Source organism: Ceratotherium simum, chromosome 33 (assembly GCF_057802395.1).
Source record: "Ceratotherium simum simum isolate JZ-2026a chromosome 33, ASM5780239v1, whole genome shotgun sequence".
Classification (NCBI taxonomy): domain Eukaryota; kingdom Metazoa; phylum Chordata; class Mammalia; order Perissodactyla; family Rhinocerotidae; genus Ceratotherium; species Ceratotherium simum.
The window spans coordinates 674025-695061 of NC_141932.1; the positions used below are offsets into that span (position 1 = coordinate 674025).

The 21037-nt window shown below is 42.4% G+C and overlaps 1 protein-coding gene across 1 annotated transcript; it reads left to right on the forward strand.

The window, feature by feature from the left end:
* Window positions 1-1012: 1012 nt before the first annotated feature.
* C33H19orf18 (chromosome 33 C19orf18 homolog) lies at window positions 1013-9273 on the forward strand (the record flags this gene model as incomplete). Its single annotated transcript, XM_014794254.2, has 5 exons — window positions 1013-1145; window positions 4540-4638; window positions 5074-5176; window positions 7678-7844; window positions 9056-9273. Coding segments are annotated over 5 exons (720 nt in total), but the record flags the coding sequence as incomplete, so codon positions are not given.
* Between the last annotated feature and the right edge of the window lie 11764 nt (window positions 9274-21037).

A 21037-nucleotide genomic window follows, 5' to 3' on the forward strand; every position in this document is an offset into this window, starting at 1 on the left:
GTGAATTGAAACCTGCTTTGTGTATTGAGAGAACTACTGGATGACAAAGGACCAGTACAAGGGACAGCTTTCTTCTATGCCATCCACTTCTCAATCCCATTTCCACATTTTGCGATGATTCAATTAATCTCCTTTAAAGAAACTTATGTAGACAGCCACTTGGGTCTAGTTTTCTGAACAGTACCCCAGAGGTTGGAGGTATACTGAATTGCTTTTTTGCGAATATTGATACTCTCTCATATTACAGCAGGAACTAACATTCGGTGCCAACACTGTTTTTGAGCTTTACATGGATTCCATTATTCAGCCATTGCTATAACCCTGTGAGGTAGGTACTATTTCTTCCTCCTCTTTTACAGATGAAGAAACCGAAGCTCAGAGGGATTGAGTAATTTGATCAAACTCAACCATCTAGGAAGCCAGAGATTAGGCTGAGCCTCCAGGCATTTTGACTACAGAGCCCTGCTGCCTTCTCTGTTTGCTTCTTAGGATGTGTCACATTGAATTATAATCGATTTCTTTTTGCCTCCTCACTAATCTGTACACTCCCTGTGGGCAGGGACCTGATCTCATGCATGTCTGCACCCACAAGCTTAGCCTCACTCTCTGCCTCCCCCACCCATCCTGTTAGTCTCCCCATTGGCTGACCTGGTTCCGGGAAGGAATTCCATGCGGCAGCGTGAACTGACCTCACACTGGGGGCTCCAAGTCAGAACCCACGTGGTCTGAAGGGGGCAGAGCGTCTGGGTTCCTCAGATAAATATAGGACAGACGCTGGACTATAGCTAAATATATCCTTTCATTCATATCATAAAAGACTAACAATTTTGGTGTGATGGACAAGGTTCAAAGTTCTTTCACCTTTTTATTTTTGTTATTAATGGAATGCCCACTTCATTTATGCTTGCCTTATGCAGGTGAGTTCAAACCAGTTGGATAAACAACAGGCTTAATGAGTAGCTTCAACCTTTGTTTTTTGTTGTTTCAGGGGAAGTAAAAAGGGTAAATTACATTTCACTGCTACAAGTTTTCTTTTCAAGGCTATAAACAGTCACCAACACCCACAAATGTCACCAAACAGCCCAAACTGTCCTCTAAGGCAACTCGATTATCTCAGATACAAGGGGCTTCCTCAAGACCCAGAGGTAAGTCACTGTATTACTCAATCAGTGAAATGAGAACTGTAGTCTGGGGTCCTCTTATATGCTACACAAATGTGTCTTTTCTTGTGTATTTCTTAGTAGCATGATCTGTAAAATAATATAATTAGATAGGCATTGCTTGGTAATTAAATACTATGTTCTTCACTCTCTGTAAGCTGTGCGTTCTCTTTAGGGAGATCTCGTCTCCTTCATTTCACTTTAATTAGCACACACAAAAACTGCGACCCCATCCAGATCATATGAATGTGTCAGTATGACTTTAAGTATAATTTGGTGCACATATTTTGGTGGTAGAGCATACAAGTCCAGACACAGATGCTTTGCAAGTATAAAGTGTGCTTTATAATCATTTGTCTTCTATGCTTTGCATTTTGAGTCCTAGAGGGAACACTGTTTATCTCAAAACAGAGGAACTGACCCTGACAATCTATCAAGTCAGGCAGCACCTCTTTGTGGAGATATGTGGTGCTTATAAACAATCTCAATACTGTACAAGAGAATGCTATCTGCATGGTACAGTAGCATCTAATTTATGTTGGAGGAAAGGATATCGCTGTTGGGCCCTCCTTGGTACTGGCTCTCTGACCTTCTGATGAGAACACAGCCCCCTTCAGCTCTGCTCTGTCTCTCCCAATCCTGAACCTGGGAGGAGGTTTCCCAACTTACGTGACTGCAAAGCAGACCAGAAACAAAATGTGCTATGTTCTTAATGGTCTATATTCATGAAAAGAAACACTGAGTGCAAACAGAATGCTACATAATTTAGCAAATTAAGCCACATATTTCTACTAGGCACTGGACTAAATTTATTAACAACATCTACCACCTTAGCTATTTGGAAACTACGTGTTAGGCCCCTTCTCTAATACCCAGTTATTTCTTTATTTTCCTAAATCTATCTTAAACCTGTCTCTTCTCTCTGATCCCCTTCAATGGCCTTCTAGCTCCGAGACCTGCTATGCCCACGAAATTCCTGGGGCATAGTGGTAAGTCGAGGGATCTGGGAGGGTGGGTGGGACCCAGGGGCATTCCCAAAGCTGTTGTGGTGCATGGCTCCAGAGGGGGCCCCACGGTGGTCATGACCTTTACAGCCCCTGTGCGCAAGTTAGAAAAATGTGCCTCCTCTGGATGGTTGGGTTAGTAAATGATGACACTTGGGGCAGATGGAAAAACAACACAGATGTCTAAGCATCAGGAAGCACAGAAAATAAAAAAGCATGATTAATATATCCATCCATCCCAAACACATTATTAGTCTTCCTCAAGCTCAGCTATGAATATTTCCCTTGTCCGTTCACCCCACCACCACGAAAGCCCAGAGGTTGAGTTCTGGCCGAGGAGCCAGAAGGCCTGCGCCCCGGTCCTCGCTTTGACGCCAGCTCATTTTGTGGGCTTGCGCTGGAGGCTCGCTGAGACCGCCGCCACGCCCGAGCTTTGGGGCCCAAGTGCACGTCCTGATATGCAGCTGGAGGATGGAGCTGTTTAACCGGTCAGATCACTGGAAAACTCCAATTTTCTCCTGTCACCCTTAGCTCTCTGTTGTATAGAAAGATGCCTAACTCCTAATAAGGGAAATGCACATTGAAAATACACCATAATTCCAGTTTTCAGCTGCCATGTTCAAAGTGGGCAAAATGTTTCATAACAAACTCTATTGGCAAAGGAGTAGGGAAATCTAATCTCATCTTATTTGCAGTCTAGGAATGAGTGAGCATCTACAGAGGGCAATTAGCAATTCTTATAAATATAAAAAGAATGCATTCGCTTTTTAACCCAAAGTGTTGAAATATACCTGGGATTTTTTAAATGAGTTATGGTAAGACACACAGACACAGAAACGACTGTCATGAAGGAAGATGTTCATGCTCACAGATTCCCAGAGACAGGAGGCACAGCACACCATGCAGGGCCACAGGGGGAGGACCAGAGTTGGCAGGAGGCAGGAGGAGGAGAGGGGAGAGCATGGTGCAGAGCCTTCATTGGGGTTTTCACAGAAAGGAATGTGTGAGGCGGGGTAGGTACAGGGAGTAAGCTTAGTGTCAGAGAGTTTGAATAATTTTGGCAGGTTCTGGGTTGCAGGAGTGGTTCCTAGCTGTCCAATACCTGGCACTGGGGTGAGTTAGGGCAGAGGGAAGACTGGCTTGATGTGTGAGAGTTTGATAAGGAGGTGGTTGGGGGTGGGCTCTGGATTGGCTTACTTGTATATCAAAGGCTCGCTCACGGGGAGTCGGGAGTCTAGGAAATAGCCCTGGGAGGGGTGTCTTTCCAGGATCAAGGACCCACATGCCAGAGCATCAAGAATACAGAAAATATAGTCAATGTACCCAGCAATTCTTTTTCTAGGAAATTTTATAAAAAATATGCTTCTCCATTTCCTAGTCCACGTAATTCCCCACTCTGCTTGGTGACTTTCTCGTCTGTTTTTCTCGCTCCGCAAATACCCTGACATATCTCCCCAGCTTCGCTCTCGGGGGATGACCTTGCTTCCTCCATCACTGACAAAACACAAGCAGTTAGAAGAGAGTGTCCGCCTCCCCCTCTCTGCCTGCTGTCGCACCCTCCTCCTCTGTCTTTCCCGCTGTCCAGGAGAAGGCTGACCCCTCACCTGTGCACCACCCTCCATCCTCTCAGGCCAATTCAAGGACGCTCCAGGCAATTCTCTCTCTCTTTCCCGTACTATCACAATTTAAAGTATCCTCCCCATTCTCATATGAACATGCTGTCGATTTTCCCATCTTAAAAGGCAAAGCCCATCTCTTGATCCTTCAGCCCCCTCCAAGCCCCCATTTCTCTTCCTCCCTTTACAGCAAAGCTCCTCAAAAGAGTTTCCAAAAGTCCAATTTGTCTCCTCCCATTCTCTCTTGAGCCTGCTCCAGTCAAGCCCGCATCCCCACCGCGTGGCTAATACCGCTCCGTCTGGGTCTTCAGTGCCTTTCCCATTGCCAAATCCGAAGGCCAATTTTCTGTACTCATTGTACTGAAATCATCCATAACCCAACTTCTTCCCTGCTCCCCAATATTTCATTACGATAATCTGAAAACAGACAGGAAAGTTGAAGCAGTTGTAGAGTGAGCACCCATGTACCCCAGTCCTGAAGCCAACGACTAAGCACTTTACACTGCCAGCACTTCCACATCCAGGCTCATGTCGTGAGGTCGGGCTGACTTTCCACTGAGATGTGAACCTCAGGGCACCTTTCAGCTCCTCATCCCGTGCCAGGGAAGGGACAGCAAGTGGGGGACGGCCAAGTGTGGGACGAGGAGCAGTCATCTCAATTTGTCAGATTTTACAAGTGGCTGAGCAATGTACTTACTTTGCCAATTGCTCTTTTGTTCCATTTGTACAAACAACAACTCTCTGGTTATTTTTTTTAAGTTTCAGATTATGGAAAGGATGATACACCTGAGCCTACAAAGAACAACCATGGTTTTATAGCACATTCGATAGCCCACAATACCGACACCTGGAACGCAGGTCTGTGGAACTGCCTCCTAAACGGCCCGCTGATACCCTTGGTTACAGCACCACGCACCTGAGGGCAGCGGCGGGGCGACACTCGAGTCGTAAAACGAAGGCCACTCTCCTTTCAGCGACATAGGTGGCAGGTGCTGCGATGCTGACTCAGGGATCCCGTATCTCTACAGAGCAAAAGACAGGGCTTTGGCCAAGGACAGGAGGCAGATGTAAAGGGAGTGGGGGATTACGTGGGAATTCAAATTGTATTTGTTCGCACGGACTGTGCAATCTAGCCTCCGTGTTTTTTTAAATTAAGAATGCTATTTTTGTGATGGTATTTCTGATTTTGTCTCCCATTCCTCTTTGGAACGACCATATGATGAACAGATATATTAAGTGATACACTCAGCTAAAATGAAATTTTATGAGAACTTCTTTTCTTTCCGTTTTTAGCACTGATTCCGCATAGACCGGCTCTTGTTCAGGTCATTGTGATCGCCGGGATCGCCCTGAGCATCGCCCTGCTCTGCGGGCTCGCTATCTTCTATGTGGTGTAGTAAGTATGTGCTCAGTAACGTTCACTATCCAGAAGTGAGGCCTGATCAGTCAACTAAGTCATTATTTCCTGATGATAACGATCATGATGATCATGATAAGAATGCTGATGATAGTTCTTACAATCACTAAATTTATGACTATAAATTTCTAGACTAGTGTTTTTCAGAATGTGGACTGAACTCATGTTGGGTCATGATATAAATGAAAAAAAAAAAGAAACAGGACAGAATACGATTTAGTAGAATAGAAAATATTAGGAAGCATTACATGTATTAAAGTAAATGCTGATTTTTTAACTTTTCAGAGAGATACACAGTTGTGAGGTAAAATGTATTTCTTACTGTGGATCATGGTCAAAAATGTTTGAAAGCCATGTGTGAGACGCTGGCATCCTCCCAAAATGTGGCGTTCTAAAGTGAACTTGATACTTTAGAAGGAATCCTAACAGTGCAAAGCAGAAAAGAGTGCCCACTCTCTTTTTCACTAGAAACTTGTATTATCAATGCAGTCTGGGGTAATAGTAGCATTTGGGAAAGATTCTTCATCTTGTTTGCACAAATAAAGCTTGTGCTCCAGCTCGTATGAGTGACATGATCATTGTGAAATTAGTATTAGACACACGTGAGCCGCACTGTGACATCACGCTCCTCCACCCGGAACCGACACACTGATGCCTCCTCTAGGAGCCAGTCCAGGATCCCACTGTAGCCCGTCAGAACCAGCTGAGGAAGTACTACATTATCTGCTCTATTAGAATTAAGTATGAACACGAGGAATATATTGCCATATATGGGATATTTTTTAGGGTAGCCATTCCAGGAGCACGTTGGAGTATGTCAAATGAAGGCAAAATGAGATTAATGGTAAAATTGAAGAAATTTTGCTAATGAGAGAGTGTAACCAGCATGTTTGGTTCTGGGCAGTCTGATGTGGACATCTCCTTTGATTCAATTTATGGAACTGTAATTTTAGTTTATTTCATTAGTTTAGACAAAGATGTTAACAGATATAAAGTTTTCTAAGATGACTCACTAAAACGTACCCTCCTGGACTTTCAGTGCCCATCTGAGTTGCTGAGCTAATGTCAACTCTCACAGGTTTTACATTTGTGTTACCTCCAGGGCACTCCAGGCTATTCTAGAGCCTGAGGCAAAAGTAAAAACATATGCCCCAAAGTACATGTTTTTATGTAATTTTTCACAGTTAATTTTTTCCAGAAGTAGATTTGGAAAATACTATTGGTGAGTTTGCTTTCATTTAAACCAGGTAAGTAAAATTATAATTAATTCTGTTTCTGGTATAGGTAAAACATTTAAACTTAATATAATGCTGTGAGATTTGATATACCACTTTTTAATTTTTTAGTATATTCTCAACTTCTTTACTGTTTTGGAAAAGAATAACCATTTAAAAATACAGAAAGAGATGTGTATAGGGATGCACACTTTTCTTTTGACTCGGGCTCCCATATGGTTTGTCACAGCAGTATTGAATCCTGTCATTATTTATAATTTTGTTATTTGGTTATCATGGATTTTTTCCATTCATTTCAATTTTTTAAAATATTGACTTAAAATATTTATCATCATTACTGAGTGTTTTGGCACCCCATTAAACTTTGCACCTGAGGTGAGTACCCCACTCTTCTCATCCAAATCCTGGTCCTGTCCCAACTTCTTGATTATCTTTAACAATGCTGACGATCAGGCCAGTTCTTCCTGCTGCACAGCATGCTTCTGGAATGTTCCTCCTGTACCCTCTCCTCCATCACAGCCTCTTAGAACACAAATAAGCTAACCCTAAAATTATTTTTTATTACATGAATCAAACAGAATTAGGAAAGTAAGTATGTTAGGAAAAAGTAAAATGCTCTATGATCCATTTCCACATCAAACAGAAATCGCTGTTCGATGATCCACTTTCAGGGTTGCCTCAGGTGCAGAATTAAAGGGGGTGCCCCAAAACTCCGTAATCTAGATAAATAATATTTCAATGCCATACTTTTTAAAAATCTAAGTTAATGACCTCCCAAATCCACGATGAACAAAATATCAACATTCTAAATACAGGATCAGTAACACTGCTGGGCCAAGCCATACTGGAGACCAAGCAAAAGGAAAAATCAGCAGTAGCTGTACTGTCTTTATTTAAAATGTTGATATTTTGTTCATCATGGATTTCTTGGCATTAAGTTTTCTTTTGTAAAATATTGCATTAGATATTATTTATCTAGACTATGGAGTTTTGTACCCAACGTGAGTGCCTCACTTACCTCACCCTGGTCCTGGCTCTAATCCATGCTTGGCATTATCAGTTACTCCTCCACCCATCGCACAAATTTGAGATCTATGATCACCTGGTTTAACGATCTATTTCTGTCTCCCTCCCCAACCTACCACTATGTACTAGTGACTCCTTTCAGTCAAAAAGTCACATGATTAAGACATGATGATTTATTGTGAAAATCGTGCTCCTAAATCCATCTATATTATTCTCCAGTCGACTGGTACAGGCTGAGGAAAAACAACAACTTGCGTTGCTTTATAAAAATGTCAGGATACCGTTATTAGGAGATGAAGAGGAGGGCTCCGAGGATGAGGGCCAGGACGAGTCCACTTACCTACTTCCAGAGAATGAGAAGGAACTGGAAAAGTTCATTCATTCAGGTAGAGGATCGACCAGTTGATCTTGTCAGACCCAAAGTTCTGTGAAAGCCAAGCTGGCAATGATGGTTTGGTTTTCAAAAGCAAAGCTAAGTGGGAGTTAATGGAGTTTGGGGTGAGAAAGATGAATATTTACAGCCACACCTACAGAAATGAACTGTTCTCATCAAATTATATGGAGGGGTAAACAGCTCTGTGCTTCTTTTTGCAGGGCAATTCCAAGGACTGAAAACAGAGTTCAGGAAACTAAACTTTTCCCAGAGAAAACATTTCCCTTAAACATACCTTTTTTTTTTTTTTTTTTGTAAAGAAGATTGGCCTTGAGCTAACATCTGTGCCCATCTTCCTCTATTTTGTATGTGGGACGCTGCCACAGCATGGCTTGATGAGCAGTGTGTTAGTCCATGCCTGGGATTCAAACCTGTGAACCCCTGGCTGCCGAAGCAGAGCACATGAACTTAAGCGCTATGCCACCAGGCAGGCCCCCTAGACATACTTTTTAATGTGGTGTTATTCCCGAGTGTAGAACACAGGCAGGGAGATGTCCCTCCTCCACTCTCTGCCTCAACCTGATGTGGAAATGGGATCCAGGCCCACAAACCAGAGGTCACTACTCTCAGGTCCAAGACCCCGGTGTGAAAGAGGCCCACCATCCCTGCAAATCCTTGTGAGCAGGGGCAACGTGTATGCTCAGATAAACCTGATTTTGTAGAAGTCCTGAGATTCTTGGATATTAAAAAAATTCTAGAGCAAAAATATGTAGCAAATGCCACGTCTGATTCAACCGTACTAACCCCCCCCCCCCCCCCCCCCCCGCAGAGACCACCTCTCTAACAACCCAAGACACACAGTCAGGAAGAGGCTGAAAGGCCACGAGGAGAAGAGATCACTGATGCTTCCTGAGGCAGATGGCCCACCCTTGTCCCACCCTTAGAAAATATGTTTTCAATGGCCTTTCGTTACATGGAATTATAACTTTTCTACATTCTTTTTTTTTTTTTTTACTGGGCATTTATAAAGCTTGAAAACAGAAAGTGGGAAAATAACTTTAAAATTCAATTTTCACCATCCTGATCAGACAAATAACGTTCATTATATCCTGCAAATTCCACTGTTTGTACCTTTACTTTTCCGTACATTTTTCCTCACCTCTGTTGTCTCCATTTCTATTCCTCCTTTATTAGTATCTCTATAACATTATGTCTACATTTTAGTTATTAGATCGAAAAGAAGAAAACATCTTGAAAAGAAGAGATTGAAGGAGCAAGATTTCATCGAGCAAACGGCAGTGGAGCACGCTGTGCACGCGGCGGAGGCGGGGAGCGCGCGAGCCCGGGAGCGGGGCCCGTGCGGCGGGGACTGCGGGGCCCCTGAGCCCGCTCACCCTGCAGAGCCTGCCGAGCGCTCGGGGAAAGCAGCCAGACGCACGTGACAGGAAAGAAGTGCATGTGCTAGAGCAATTCTGGCTTCCCAGCTCTGGTAGTTCATGAATAATTATCACTTAATTGGAAAAGAGAAAAATCCAACTTCGTAAGTGTGATAAAGAAATTGTCAGGATTTTCTTTTCCTGCTCCTTACCAGAAACACAAGGAATCTCTTTGGGCAGTCTCCCCGGCAGTGCTGGGAAACCGCTTTCATTAAACAAAACTTTCTCAATGATACTGTCGACTGAAATAAAGAATCCAGGTAAAGGTTAATTAAAGGAGTTTATTCGATAATCAAAATGAGGAATTCGCATCTCGGAAACAGTCCAACAGAGTATTCTGAGGAACTGCTCTGAGGTCTGCAGATTGGAGTGTAGTTTATATACTTTTAACAAAGCAGTGTCGCTGCAGGAGAGGGCTTACGCATCTAGCACTCAGATACTTCAGGGATAAGGAGAACTTTTAGGTTCTACATCAAACAAGGCTTGGAATGTCGGTGTTGTCTATGTGTGGAGGGAGGCAAGGGCCAGGGTCGTCACTTTTCCCTCAACCTCTAAGAAATGCAGCTGGGAAATGTGAGAACGAATATCCTTTATCACTTCCTGTTGCTGGTGTCTCAGTCGTGAGACGAGGGGTTGCAAGGTCATTTGGACACAGGCTTATGAGGCCGGCACGGCTGCTTCGTAGCACAGCATGGATCTTTACTGAACTGACTTGAAGCCTATGCAGCTCGCTGGTTAGATTCGCCTGTTAGACCAGGGAGAGGGGTCCCAGTTTCGCTCCCATGTCTATCAATTCCAGTAGCTGTCTCCATTTCACACACGAGGAGACTGAAAATACACATGACACCATCAAAATACACATGACACCAGGTTAAGATACAGTCTTCCTGTTTTTAGGAGCTGGGACCTGGTGAGGAAAATAAGTCTGCAGGGAAGGAGCTATAAAACATAGCCAGATGTATCAAGCGCTATAAGCTGGGAGCTGCCAAAAGCCGTGGGAACACAAAAGAGGCAAGATTTAGTCTAAATGGTGCAGTTTCTTTGGAAAATGGTCTGACAGTGCTTCAAAAAGCTAAACATAGAGTCACTACATGACCCAGCAATTCCACCGCTAGGTATATATCCAAGAGAACTGGAAACACATGTACACAGAAAAACCTGCACACAGGTGTTCCTAGCAGCACTATTCATAAGAGCAAAAAGGTGGAAACAACACAAATGTCCACCAACTGGTAAACTGTGGTCCATCCACAGGATGGAATATTACTCAGCAATGAAAAAGATAGACACACTGACACATGCTTTCCCATGGATGAACCTTGAAAACATCATGATAAGTGAAAGAAGTTAGACACAAAAGACACTGTATGATTCCATATATATGAATTGCCCAGAAAAGGCAAATCCACAGAGACAGAAAGTAGATTAGTGGTTCCAGGAGCTGGGGGAGGGGAGAAAAGGGAAGGCCTGCTGATGGGTATGGGGTTTCTTTTGGGGTGATGAAAATGTTAAAAAATTAGACAGCGGTGATGTTTGTACAACCTTGTGAATATGCTAAAAACCATGGAATCATACTCTTTTAAAAGAGTGAATTCTGTGGTATCTGAATTAAATTCTCAATCAGGTTGTTAAAAAAAAAGGATTTAGTCTAATTTGAGGGTGAGCTGAAGCCAGACCCAGGTCTCCTGACTCTTCCTTTCAGTTTCCATCTTTCCTAAATTAAAAAAATTATAACAGACAATGTGACAAAGGAATAGTGGGACTATTTCTTAGAAACTGGGACAGTTCAGAGAATCTTTCAGCCAACAGTTGGCATCTGCCTGGGTAGTGCAGCCAGGAAGGGGTGTGGGATGAGTGGCTGAGCAGACAGCAGGGCAAAGTAGCAGCCGGGGCGCTGCACTGGCTCACAGCTCCCAGAGACTGGAGCGGCCTCCACTGTTCCTCACTGCAGCCTCGTACCCTTAGGCAAGAGACACACCCAGCCCCTCTGAGATAAAATCCTAACTCAGGGAGACACCAACACACAAGACTGCTATCTTAGTCTGCTCGGGCTGCCGTGAAAACCACCGTTGACTGGGTGGCTTAAATAGCAAACATTTATTTCTTGAGGTTCTGGAGGCTGGAAGTCCAAGATCAGGGTGCTAGCGTGGTTGGGTTCTGGTGCAGGCCCCGTTCCTGGTTTCCTCACACGGCAGAGAGAGAGGGAGAGAAGCAAACTCTCTCCTGTCTCTTCTTCTAAGGGCACTAATCCCATTCACGAGGGCTCCACCCACATGACCTGATCATCTCCCAGAGGCCCCTCCTCCAAATACCACCAGTCAGGGGATTGGGCTTCAACACGTGAATCTGGAGGGTGCAGGACACGAACCTTCAGTCCATAGCAACTGCTTTTAAAAACACTTTGCTGTTCAGCAAATATTTGTTGAGTGGCTACCATGTGCCAGCAGCTTGTTAATAGGCTAGACAACATGGCAAGGCAAGTTGGAATATTTCTCAACAAGTTATGACTTCTGCATTACCTGTAGTGGGTATAATGTGTCTGAAGGAGGAGGTGCCAACTCTAAGAAAATCCCCTCCAGGGCCACCTGGTTAGGCCCCACAATTTGAAACCTTCCTGGGAGCTGGGTGATACCAGAGGAACCAGGGGGACAATCCATTCCATCGTTGATAATTCTCAGAGTGATTATATGCCGGGGTTCCAAATCAGGTGAGGGCCCAGAAAGTGGGGAGGCCAGACTCCAGCACACCTCCGTTCTTCCGGAATCCATCCAGGTCTGTGGCCAGGCCCTCTGGTCAGCTGTAGCCAGCGTGGTGCATACTCCAGTGCTGGTTTTGCCGGCAACGCACTACATACTCTATGTGGATGCCAGCATGGAGAGGCTGGGTGGCTTTTAGCTGATTATCAAGTACACAAGGGAACAACATGAATCTTCACAGGCAAATGTCTCTCAGACAGCAAAAAACTACTGTGGTAGGCAGAATTCTAAGATGGCCCCCAAGATTCCTGCCCCCCAGTGTACACAGCTGTGTAATTCGCTCCCCTCCAGTGTGGGCCTGCGAATATGATGGATGTCCCTCTTGCGATGAGGCAAAGGTGATAGGCTAGTTACTCCCTTAATTGCTATATTATATAAGACTCTGTCTTAGGCAACTGGAGAGCCACCTCTCCTAGCCTTTAGGGACAGTTCCGTGCAGGGAAAGACCTTCAGTAATCAACCCAGTGTGAAGGCTTAAGGCCTTCTTAGATCTTTTCTGGGCTTGCATCTTCCCTGGCTTCACTGTGTGTGTGTGTGTGTGTGTGTGTGTGTGTGTGTGTGTGTGTTCCCCAATTCTGCAGTATACGTGGCTGCATTTAAATGTTTTAATTTGTCTAATAGTCTCACCTCTGCTTGATCCCCCTGCCACAATCTTTTTGTCCCCAGGCACCTGCGGGACTGCAGTCTCCCTGCACCTCTCTCAAGGTCTGGAATCTGCCAGCGCCCTTACTGGACTCCAACCTGATTTCCAAACCATTGCCACCGTTCCCATCCCCGCTGAGTCGGGCCATGTGGACGCCAGACCCGGGCTCAGCCTTCAGACAAGTCAGAACATTGCAGTCAAATCCCACTCTTTTCCTTGCTTCTCCACGGCAGAACTGAGAATGGGGCAGCTTCCTCCCCACGGTGCTCTGCCTCACAGGGAGGAGGGCATGGGGCCAGGCCAGCAAAAATGCCCCCAAATTTCTTATCATTTTAATAATGGAATTTTTTGTTGTCGTTGAGGTGTTTGCTTGGTTTCTGCAGATCCTTCCCTGCTTTCTACAGTTTCTACTCACAAAGCTGCTCTGACCAGCATATTGCTGTTTACCCCATGTTTTTAGGGGGAGCCACGATCTGCTGTTCCCTAGGCTGCTGTTTACTGATGTCACCCTGATTTAAGGTTAAACTTTTTTCTTTTTTTTAAATTTATTTAGTGTGCGTGTGTGTGTGTGTGTGTGTGTGAGGAAGATCAGCCCTGAGCTAACATCCATGCCAATCCTCCTCTTTTTGCTGAGGAAGACTGGCCCTGAGCTAACATCCGTGCCCAGCTTCCTCCACTTTATATGGGATGCTGCCACAGCATGGCCTGACAAGTGGTGTGTTGGTGCACGCCCAGGATCAGAAGGGGTTAAACTTTCAAAATCTTTCTCCTCATTGGCGTGGCTGGCCTCTTGGAATTCTTGTCATCTATACAAAGGTTTTGCACTCTTTTGGGATCTATATCATTAATTTGTAGGACTTATTTATTAAATGAATTTATTATTTATATACCCGCTCTTTAACAATTATAAATGATTCAAATATCTTCTCAACTTTGTGGCTCATCGTTTCAACTTTTGTGGTATTTTATAATAACAAACTCTTGCCTTTTAATGTAGTTGGTTATATTTGAATACATGCTCATTGTCATGCTTTTTTGTGTCTCTTTTGAGAAGTCCTCCTCTATGTACATCCTTTATGCATTCTCTTCAATCAAATGTGAAAACGATCATTTCTGTCCTTCCAAGGAAGCCTTATCCACCTGCAACTAATATCTGTGTGTAGTCTGAAGAAGAGGTCTAAATTCATATTTTACCATTTGCATACTTCATTGCTCCAGAACAGATTTAAAAGCTTACATTTCCCATTGTTCTCTAGCGCCACTACGCCCACAAATCGAGGGTCAAAATAGACACATGCCTGTTTGAATGAGCTCTGTATTCTGTTCTGTTCTATTTTTGGCCTAAATTCTATGCTCCTATACCAATTTTTTTTACTGTAGATTTATGTCTTAATTTCTTTCAGGACAATTACTCCAAACTTATACAGTTAAATTATCTTTGTCTATCTATGATGATTGCCATAGGACTTTTAAAGATAGGTTTTTTTTTTTTTTTAATGAGGAAGATCAGCACTGAGCTACCATCCATGCCAATCCTCCTCTTTTTGCTGAGGAAGACTGGCCCTGGGCTAACATCCGTGCCCATCTTCCTCCACTTTATATGGGACGCCGCCACAGCATGGCCTGACAAGCAGTGCATCGGTGCGCGCCCGGGATCCGAACCCAGGCCGCCAACAGCAGAGCGCACACACTTACCCGCTACACCACAGGGCTGGCCCCGAAGATAGGTTCTTGAATTCCTAAACATGGTTGGATTTTTATAATTATAACCATTATTTTCTACCCCCTCACTAAAATCAAGCTATTTAGCACAATTTATTAGTTATTTTGTGTTGCAACAGAACTAAGGAAACCAAATAAATAATTGATATGTCCAGGATGGATTTTTTAGTCAATATTTGAAATTTAGTTTGTCTGTTTTAGATAACAATGAAATGGATATTTTGTTACCTTTATTTTCCTTATTTATTGCAAAATTCTACTGGATTGATTTCTCTTCTCACTTGAATATTCCCTCCCAGATTTTCGTCTGGATAGTCTTTATTTAGGAAATAAAACTAAGGAATTTACCAACATCTTTAGTTTATTTTAGTCTTCTATCACTTTACATGGCTATAATCTTGCATTAACTTTATGTTGATAAATGAGTTAAATTTTAGCCTTTTTTATCTTGTTATCTGATATGATGTTCTAACTGTGCTTTGGTGTATTTCTCTGATCTGATTAAATGCTCACAACTCCATCCTCTTGCCTTCACAAAATTCTGATTGTTCTGATTGCTGAGGTGCCCTCTGGACTTGCCAGACCCGCTGCCTACGGTCTCGGCTTCTTTTCTCACTACTGGCCCCATCACATGGGATACTGCAAACACAGCCTATGATAAAAGTGCTAAGTAGTCAATTGAAATAAATTTACCATTTTGTTAAAGTTTGCAGTTTGTTAATTTTTAGTGCTTTTAATATTTGTTTTAATTGAAAGCTTTTTTGTTTTAATTAGTGCTTAAAAGTAATGCATTACCAAAACAACACTAAGATACCACCTCACGCCTGTTAGAATGGCTAAAATCACCAAGACAAAAAACAACAAATGTTGGAGAGGATGTGGAGAAACAGGAACCCTCATACACAGCTGGTGGGAATGCAAGTTGGTGCAGCCTCTATGGAAAACGGTATGGAGATTCCTCAAAGAATTAAAAATAGAGATGCCCTATGATCCAGCCATCCCACTACTGGGAATCTATCCAACGAAGCTGAAATCAACAATCCAAAGAGGCTTATGCACCCCTATGTTCATTGCAGCATTAGTCACCATAGCCAAGAAGTGGAAGCAACCTAAGTGTCCCTCGACTGACGATTGGATTAAGAAAATGTGGTATATATATACAATGGAATACTACTCAGCCATAAAAAAAGACAAAATCGTCCCATTTGCAACAACATGGATGGGCCTGGAGCGTATTATGTTAAGTGAAATAAGCCAGAAAGAGAAAGACAAACACTGTATTATCTCACTCATATGTGGAATATAAACTAACACATGGACAGAGAAAACTGGACTGTGGTTACCAGGGGTAGTGGGGGTGGGGGGTGGGCACAAGGGGTGAAGGGAGTCATATATGTGGTGATGGACAAACAAAAATGTACAACCCAAAATTTCACAATGTTAGAAACCATTAAAACATCAATAATAATAAAAAAAAAAGTAATGAATTACCGCATTTAGTAGGCAGCTTTTGTAAATTATGCTCCATAAAATGAAATTCACTTTCAGAACTTATTGTCAGCCATTGGCACTCTGAAGAGTTGAATCCTCTTGATCTCTCAACTGTAACAAATCATTTGCTTTTTACTCCACTAATTTTATTAATGTATTGATTTCTAGGTAAGAAAAATCTGTCACAATAGAAAATTCTTTCCTTTTAGGATGACTGATTTAATCAAAATTAGAATTGAAAATTACTTTTTTTTAAAAATTTTATTTATTTATTCTCTTTCCCCTCCAAGCCCCAGTAGACAGTTGTATGTCACAGCTGCACATCCTTGCAGTTGCTGTATGTGGGACTGGGCCCCAGCATAGCCGGAGAAGCGGAGCCTCAGTGTGCGCCTGGAATCCAAACCCGGGCCACCAGCAGCAGAGCGCGCGCACTTAACCGCCAAGCCACAGGGCCGGCCCTGAAAATTACTTTTGAAATTTTAATTTTGAAAATTAACAATGTAAAATAGTAAAATATATTTAAACATAAAGCATATAACTGAATTGTCTAAATAGTATTTTAAACCAATATGTTTAGGTGACAGGATGCTATGAATAACAATCATGCTTAGGGGGCCGGCCCCGTGGCGTGGTGGTTAAGTGCGTGCGCTCTGCTGCTGGGTGGCCCGGGTTCGGATCCTGGGCGCGCATCGATGCACCGCTTGTCAAGCCATGCTGTGGCGGTGTCCCATATAAAGTGGGGGAAGATGGGCACTGATGTTAGCCCAGGGCCAATCTTCCTCAGCAAAAAGAGGAGGATTGGCATGGATGTTAGCTCAGGGCTGATCTTCCTCAAAAATAAAAAACAAAAAAAGTCATGCTTAAATAAGTTAAATTTCTTACCTCTAATAAACTTGATACAATGCTAGTTCTTTCTTTTCTTTTTTTCTTTTTCTTTTTTTTTTTTGGTGAGGAAGATCGGCCCTGAGCTAACATCCGTGCCCATCTTCCTCCACTTTGTATATGGGATGCCACCACAGCATGGCTTGGTGAGCGGAGCGTAGTTCTGTGCCCAGGATCCAAATCTGCAAACCCCAGGCTGCGGAAGTGGAACGTGCAAACCCAATCACTACGCCACCAGGCCGGCCCCCTACAATGCTATTTCTACATGAAACAGCTATTTCTTTTCAGGGAGAGTCTCTTATGCCCAACTTAACTGGGATTTTAATAAAAGCCTCTATAAGGCTTTAATTTGATGTGTTAATGTTCTTCACAGGTTCAAAGTTTTCATAGTGAAATTGTCTCCATTGAATGGAACTCCAATACTTGGGAACGTGGAATCTTTTAATGTCAGAACAAAATGATGAGCTTTTAAAACTTGCCAATTGGGGCCGGCCCTGTGGCGTAGTGGTTAAGTGTGTGCGCTGGGCTGCTGGCAGCCCGGGTTTGGATCCTGGGCACGCACCGATGCACCACTTGTCAGGCCATGCTATGGCAGTATCCCATATAAAGTGGAGGAAGATGGGCATGGATGTTAGCCCAGGGCCAGTCTTCCTCAGCAGAAAAAAAAAAAAAGAGGAGGATTGGCATGGATGTTAGCTCAACACTGATCTTCCTCAACAAAAAAAAAACAACAAAAAAACTTGCCAATTCAAGAATCCCCAAATTATCTTTGGTGCACCAAGGATTTTTCTTTTCAAAAATGTATATATTATGTGATTGTGTGTGTCTCCTCATAGATATCACTACTAAAACTTCTCTGAGATCTTTCCTTTTCTCACCAGCCAATATTTCCCCAGAGACATTTCTCCACCATCTTTGAATCACTAATAGTCATTATTAATAGCTTTCTTTTTTCAAAAATCTTTTTAATTGTGGTATAATTGACATGTAACATTATATTAGCTTCAGATGTACAATATAATGAATCAATATTTGTATAGTACATTGTGAAATGATCACCCCAATAAGTCTGGTTAATATCTGTCACCTTACAAAATTAAAAAATTAATAGGGCCGGCCCCATGGCTTAGCGGTTAAGTGCGCGCGCTCCACTGCTGGCAGCCTGGGTTAGGATCCCGGGCGCGCACCGACGCACCGCTTCTCTGGTCATGCTGAGGCCGCGTCCCACATACAGCAACTAGAAGGATGTGCAACTATGACATACAACTATCTACTGGGGCTTTGGGGGAAAAATAAATAAATAAAATTATTAAAAAATATATATATATAAACAGCTTAGAATCAAAGTATGCCTCTGTTGCCTTTATAAGATATGTTTAAAATTAAGATTTGTCTAGTATGGCAACGACTTTGTAGAGAAAATGTTGCCAAGAGATAGCCATTGATTTAGTGGCATTTCATCCATTGTTACAAGGGTGAACAATTAAGAGTGAATTTCCTTGACAATGATATAGCTTTGAAGGGAGAGTGGGGAAAATATGTTAGAAAATGGTGCATAGTAAAATATTGTCTTTGTTTTAATGTTTTAAAATGTTTTTGATGGAATACTGTTTTATAATTAGGTAAAATGTCTACATTTGTTGAAATGTCAAAATAGCAACAAAATTAATTCAGATAAGTATAGCTTTACTGTAATCACTATCTGCTCCTATATGAAAATATGTCAATAACTTTTTGTTTATTCCCTGCCTTGTTTATAAAAATACAGATATATGTTTAAATTCCTCTACACTTTAAAAACAGACTTTATTTTGTGGAGCAAAATAGGATCACAGCAAAATGGAGCAGAAGGTACAAAGATTTCCCTTATATCCCCTGCCCCTACACATGCTTCACCTCCTCCTTTATCAGCATTCCCCACCACAGTGGTATATTGGTTACAATTGATGAATCTACATTGATGCATCATTATACCCCAAGTCCACAGTTTACATTAGGGTTCACTCTTGGTGTTGTACATTCTATGGGTTTGGACAAATGCATAATGACTTTTATCCACCACAACAGTATCATACAGAGTAGTTTCACTGCCCTAAAAATCCTCTGTGCTCTGCCTATTCACCCTCCCTCCCCTAACTCCTGATCTTTTTCCTGTCTCCATAGTTGGGCCTTTTCAGCATGTCATATAGTTGGAATCATACAGTATGCAGCGTTTTCAGATTGGCTTCTTTTGCTTAGTAATATGCATTTAAGTTTCCTCCATGTCTTTTCCTGGATAGCTCATTTCTTTTTAATGTGGAATAATATTCCATTATCTGGATATGCCATGGTTCATTTATCCATTCACCAACTAGAGGACATCTTGGTTGCTTCCAGGTTTTGGCACTTGTGAATAAAGCTGCTATAAACGTGCATGCACAGGTTTTTGTGTGGACATAAGTTTTCAGCTGTTTTGGGTAAATACCAAGGAGCATGAGTGCTGGATCATATGGTAAGGGTATATTTATTATTCAAGAAACTGCCAAACTGTCTTCTAAAGTGGCTGTACCATTTTGTATTCCCACCAACAATGAATGAGAGTTCCTGTTCCATATCCTCGTCAGCATTTGGTGTTGTTAGTGTTCCAGATTTTGGCCATTCTAATAGGTGTATAGCAGTATCTCGTTGTTATTTTAATTTGCATTTCCCTGATGACATATGACACAAAACATCTTTTTTGTGTGTGTGAGGAAGATCGGCCCTGAGCTAACATCTGCCAATCCTCCTCTTTTTGCTGAGGAAGACTGGCCGTGGGCTAACATCCATGCCCATCTTCCTCCACTTTATATGGGACGCCGCCACAGCATGGCTTGACAAGCGGTGCATCGGTGCGTGCCCGGGGTCCGAACCGGCGAACCCAGGGCCGCCGCAGCAGAGTGCGCACACTTAACCGCTTGTGCCACCAGACCGCCCCTGCAAAACATCTTTTCATATGCTTATTTGCCTTAGGTATACCTTCTTTGATGAGATGTCTGTTAAAGTCTTTGGGCCATTTTTTAAAATCAGGTTGGTTGTTCTCTTATTGCTGAGTTTTTTATGTATTTTGGATAACAGCCCTTTATCAGATGTATCTTTTCCAAATATTTTCTCCCACTCTGTGTCTTTTTATTCTCTTAACAGTTTCTTTTGAAGAGCAGAAGTTTAAAATTTTTGTTTGTTTGTGAGGAAGATTGGCCCTGTGCTAACATCTGTTGCCAATCTTCCTTTTTTTTTTTTCCTCCCCAAAGCCCTAGTACGTAGTTGTGTGTCATAGTTGTAGGGTTGTAGCTCTTCTATATGGGACACCGCCTCAGCATGGCTTGATGAGCGGTGAGTAGGTCCACGCCCAGGACTGAACCCGAGAACCGGAGGCCGCTGAAGTGGAATGTGCAAACTTAACCGCTTCACCACCGGGCCAGCCCCAGAAGTTTAAAATTTTGAATGAAGTCCAGCTTATCAATTATTTCTTTTGTGCATCCTGACTTTCGTGTTGCATCTAAAAAGTCATCGCCATACCCAAGGTCATCTAGGTTTTCTCGTATGTTATGTTCTAGGAGTTTTAAAGTTTTGCATTTTATATTTAAGTCTGTGATCCATTTTGAGTTAATTTTTGTGAATGATGTAAAGTCTGTGTCTAGATTCATTTTTTTTTTGCACGCGGATGTCCAGTTGTTCCAGCACCATTTGTTGAAAAGACTATCTTTGCTCCATTGTGTTGCCTTTGTTCCTATGTCAAAGATCAGTTGACCATATTTATATGGGTCAATTTTGGACTCTCTATTCTGTTCCATTGATCTGTTTTTTAAAAGTCTTTCACCAATACCACACTGTGTTGATTACTGTAGCTTTTTAGTAAGTCTTGAAGTCGGTTAGTGTCAATCGTCCCACTTTGTTCTTCAGTATTGTGTTGGCTATTCTGGGTCCTTTGCCTCTCCATATATACTTTAGAATCAGTTTGTTGATACCCACAAAATAACTTGCTGGGATTTAGACTGAGATTGCATTAAATCTATTATAGATCAATTTTGGAAGAATTAACATCTTGACAATATTGAGCCTCATATCCATGCATGTGGAATATCTCTCTGTTCAGCTCTTCTTGACTGGTTTTCTCAGAGTTTGGTCATTTTCCCTAGATACATCTTGCACATATTTTGCTAGATTTACACTTAAGTATTTAACTTTTTTGGCTTCTAATATAAACAGTATTTTTAAAAAAATTTTAAATTCCACTTTTTTTTGTTTTTTTCTAATTAAA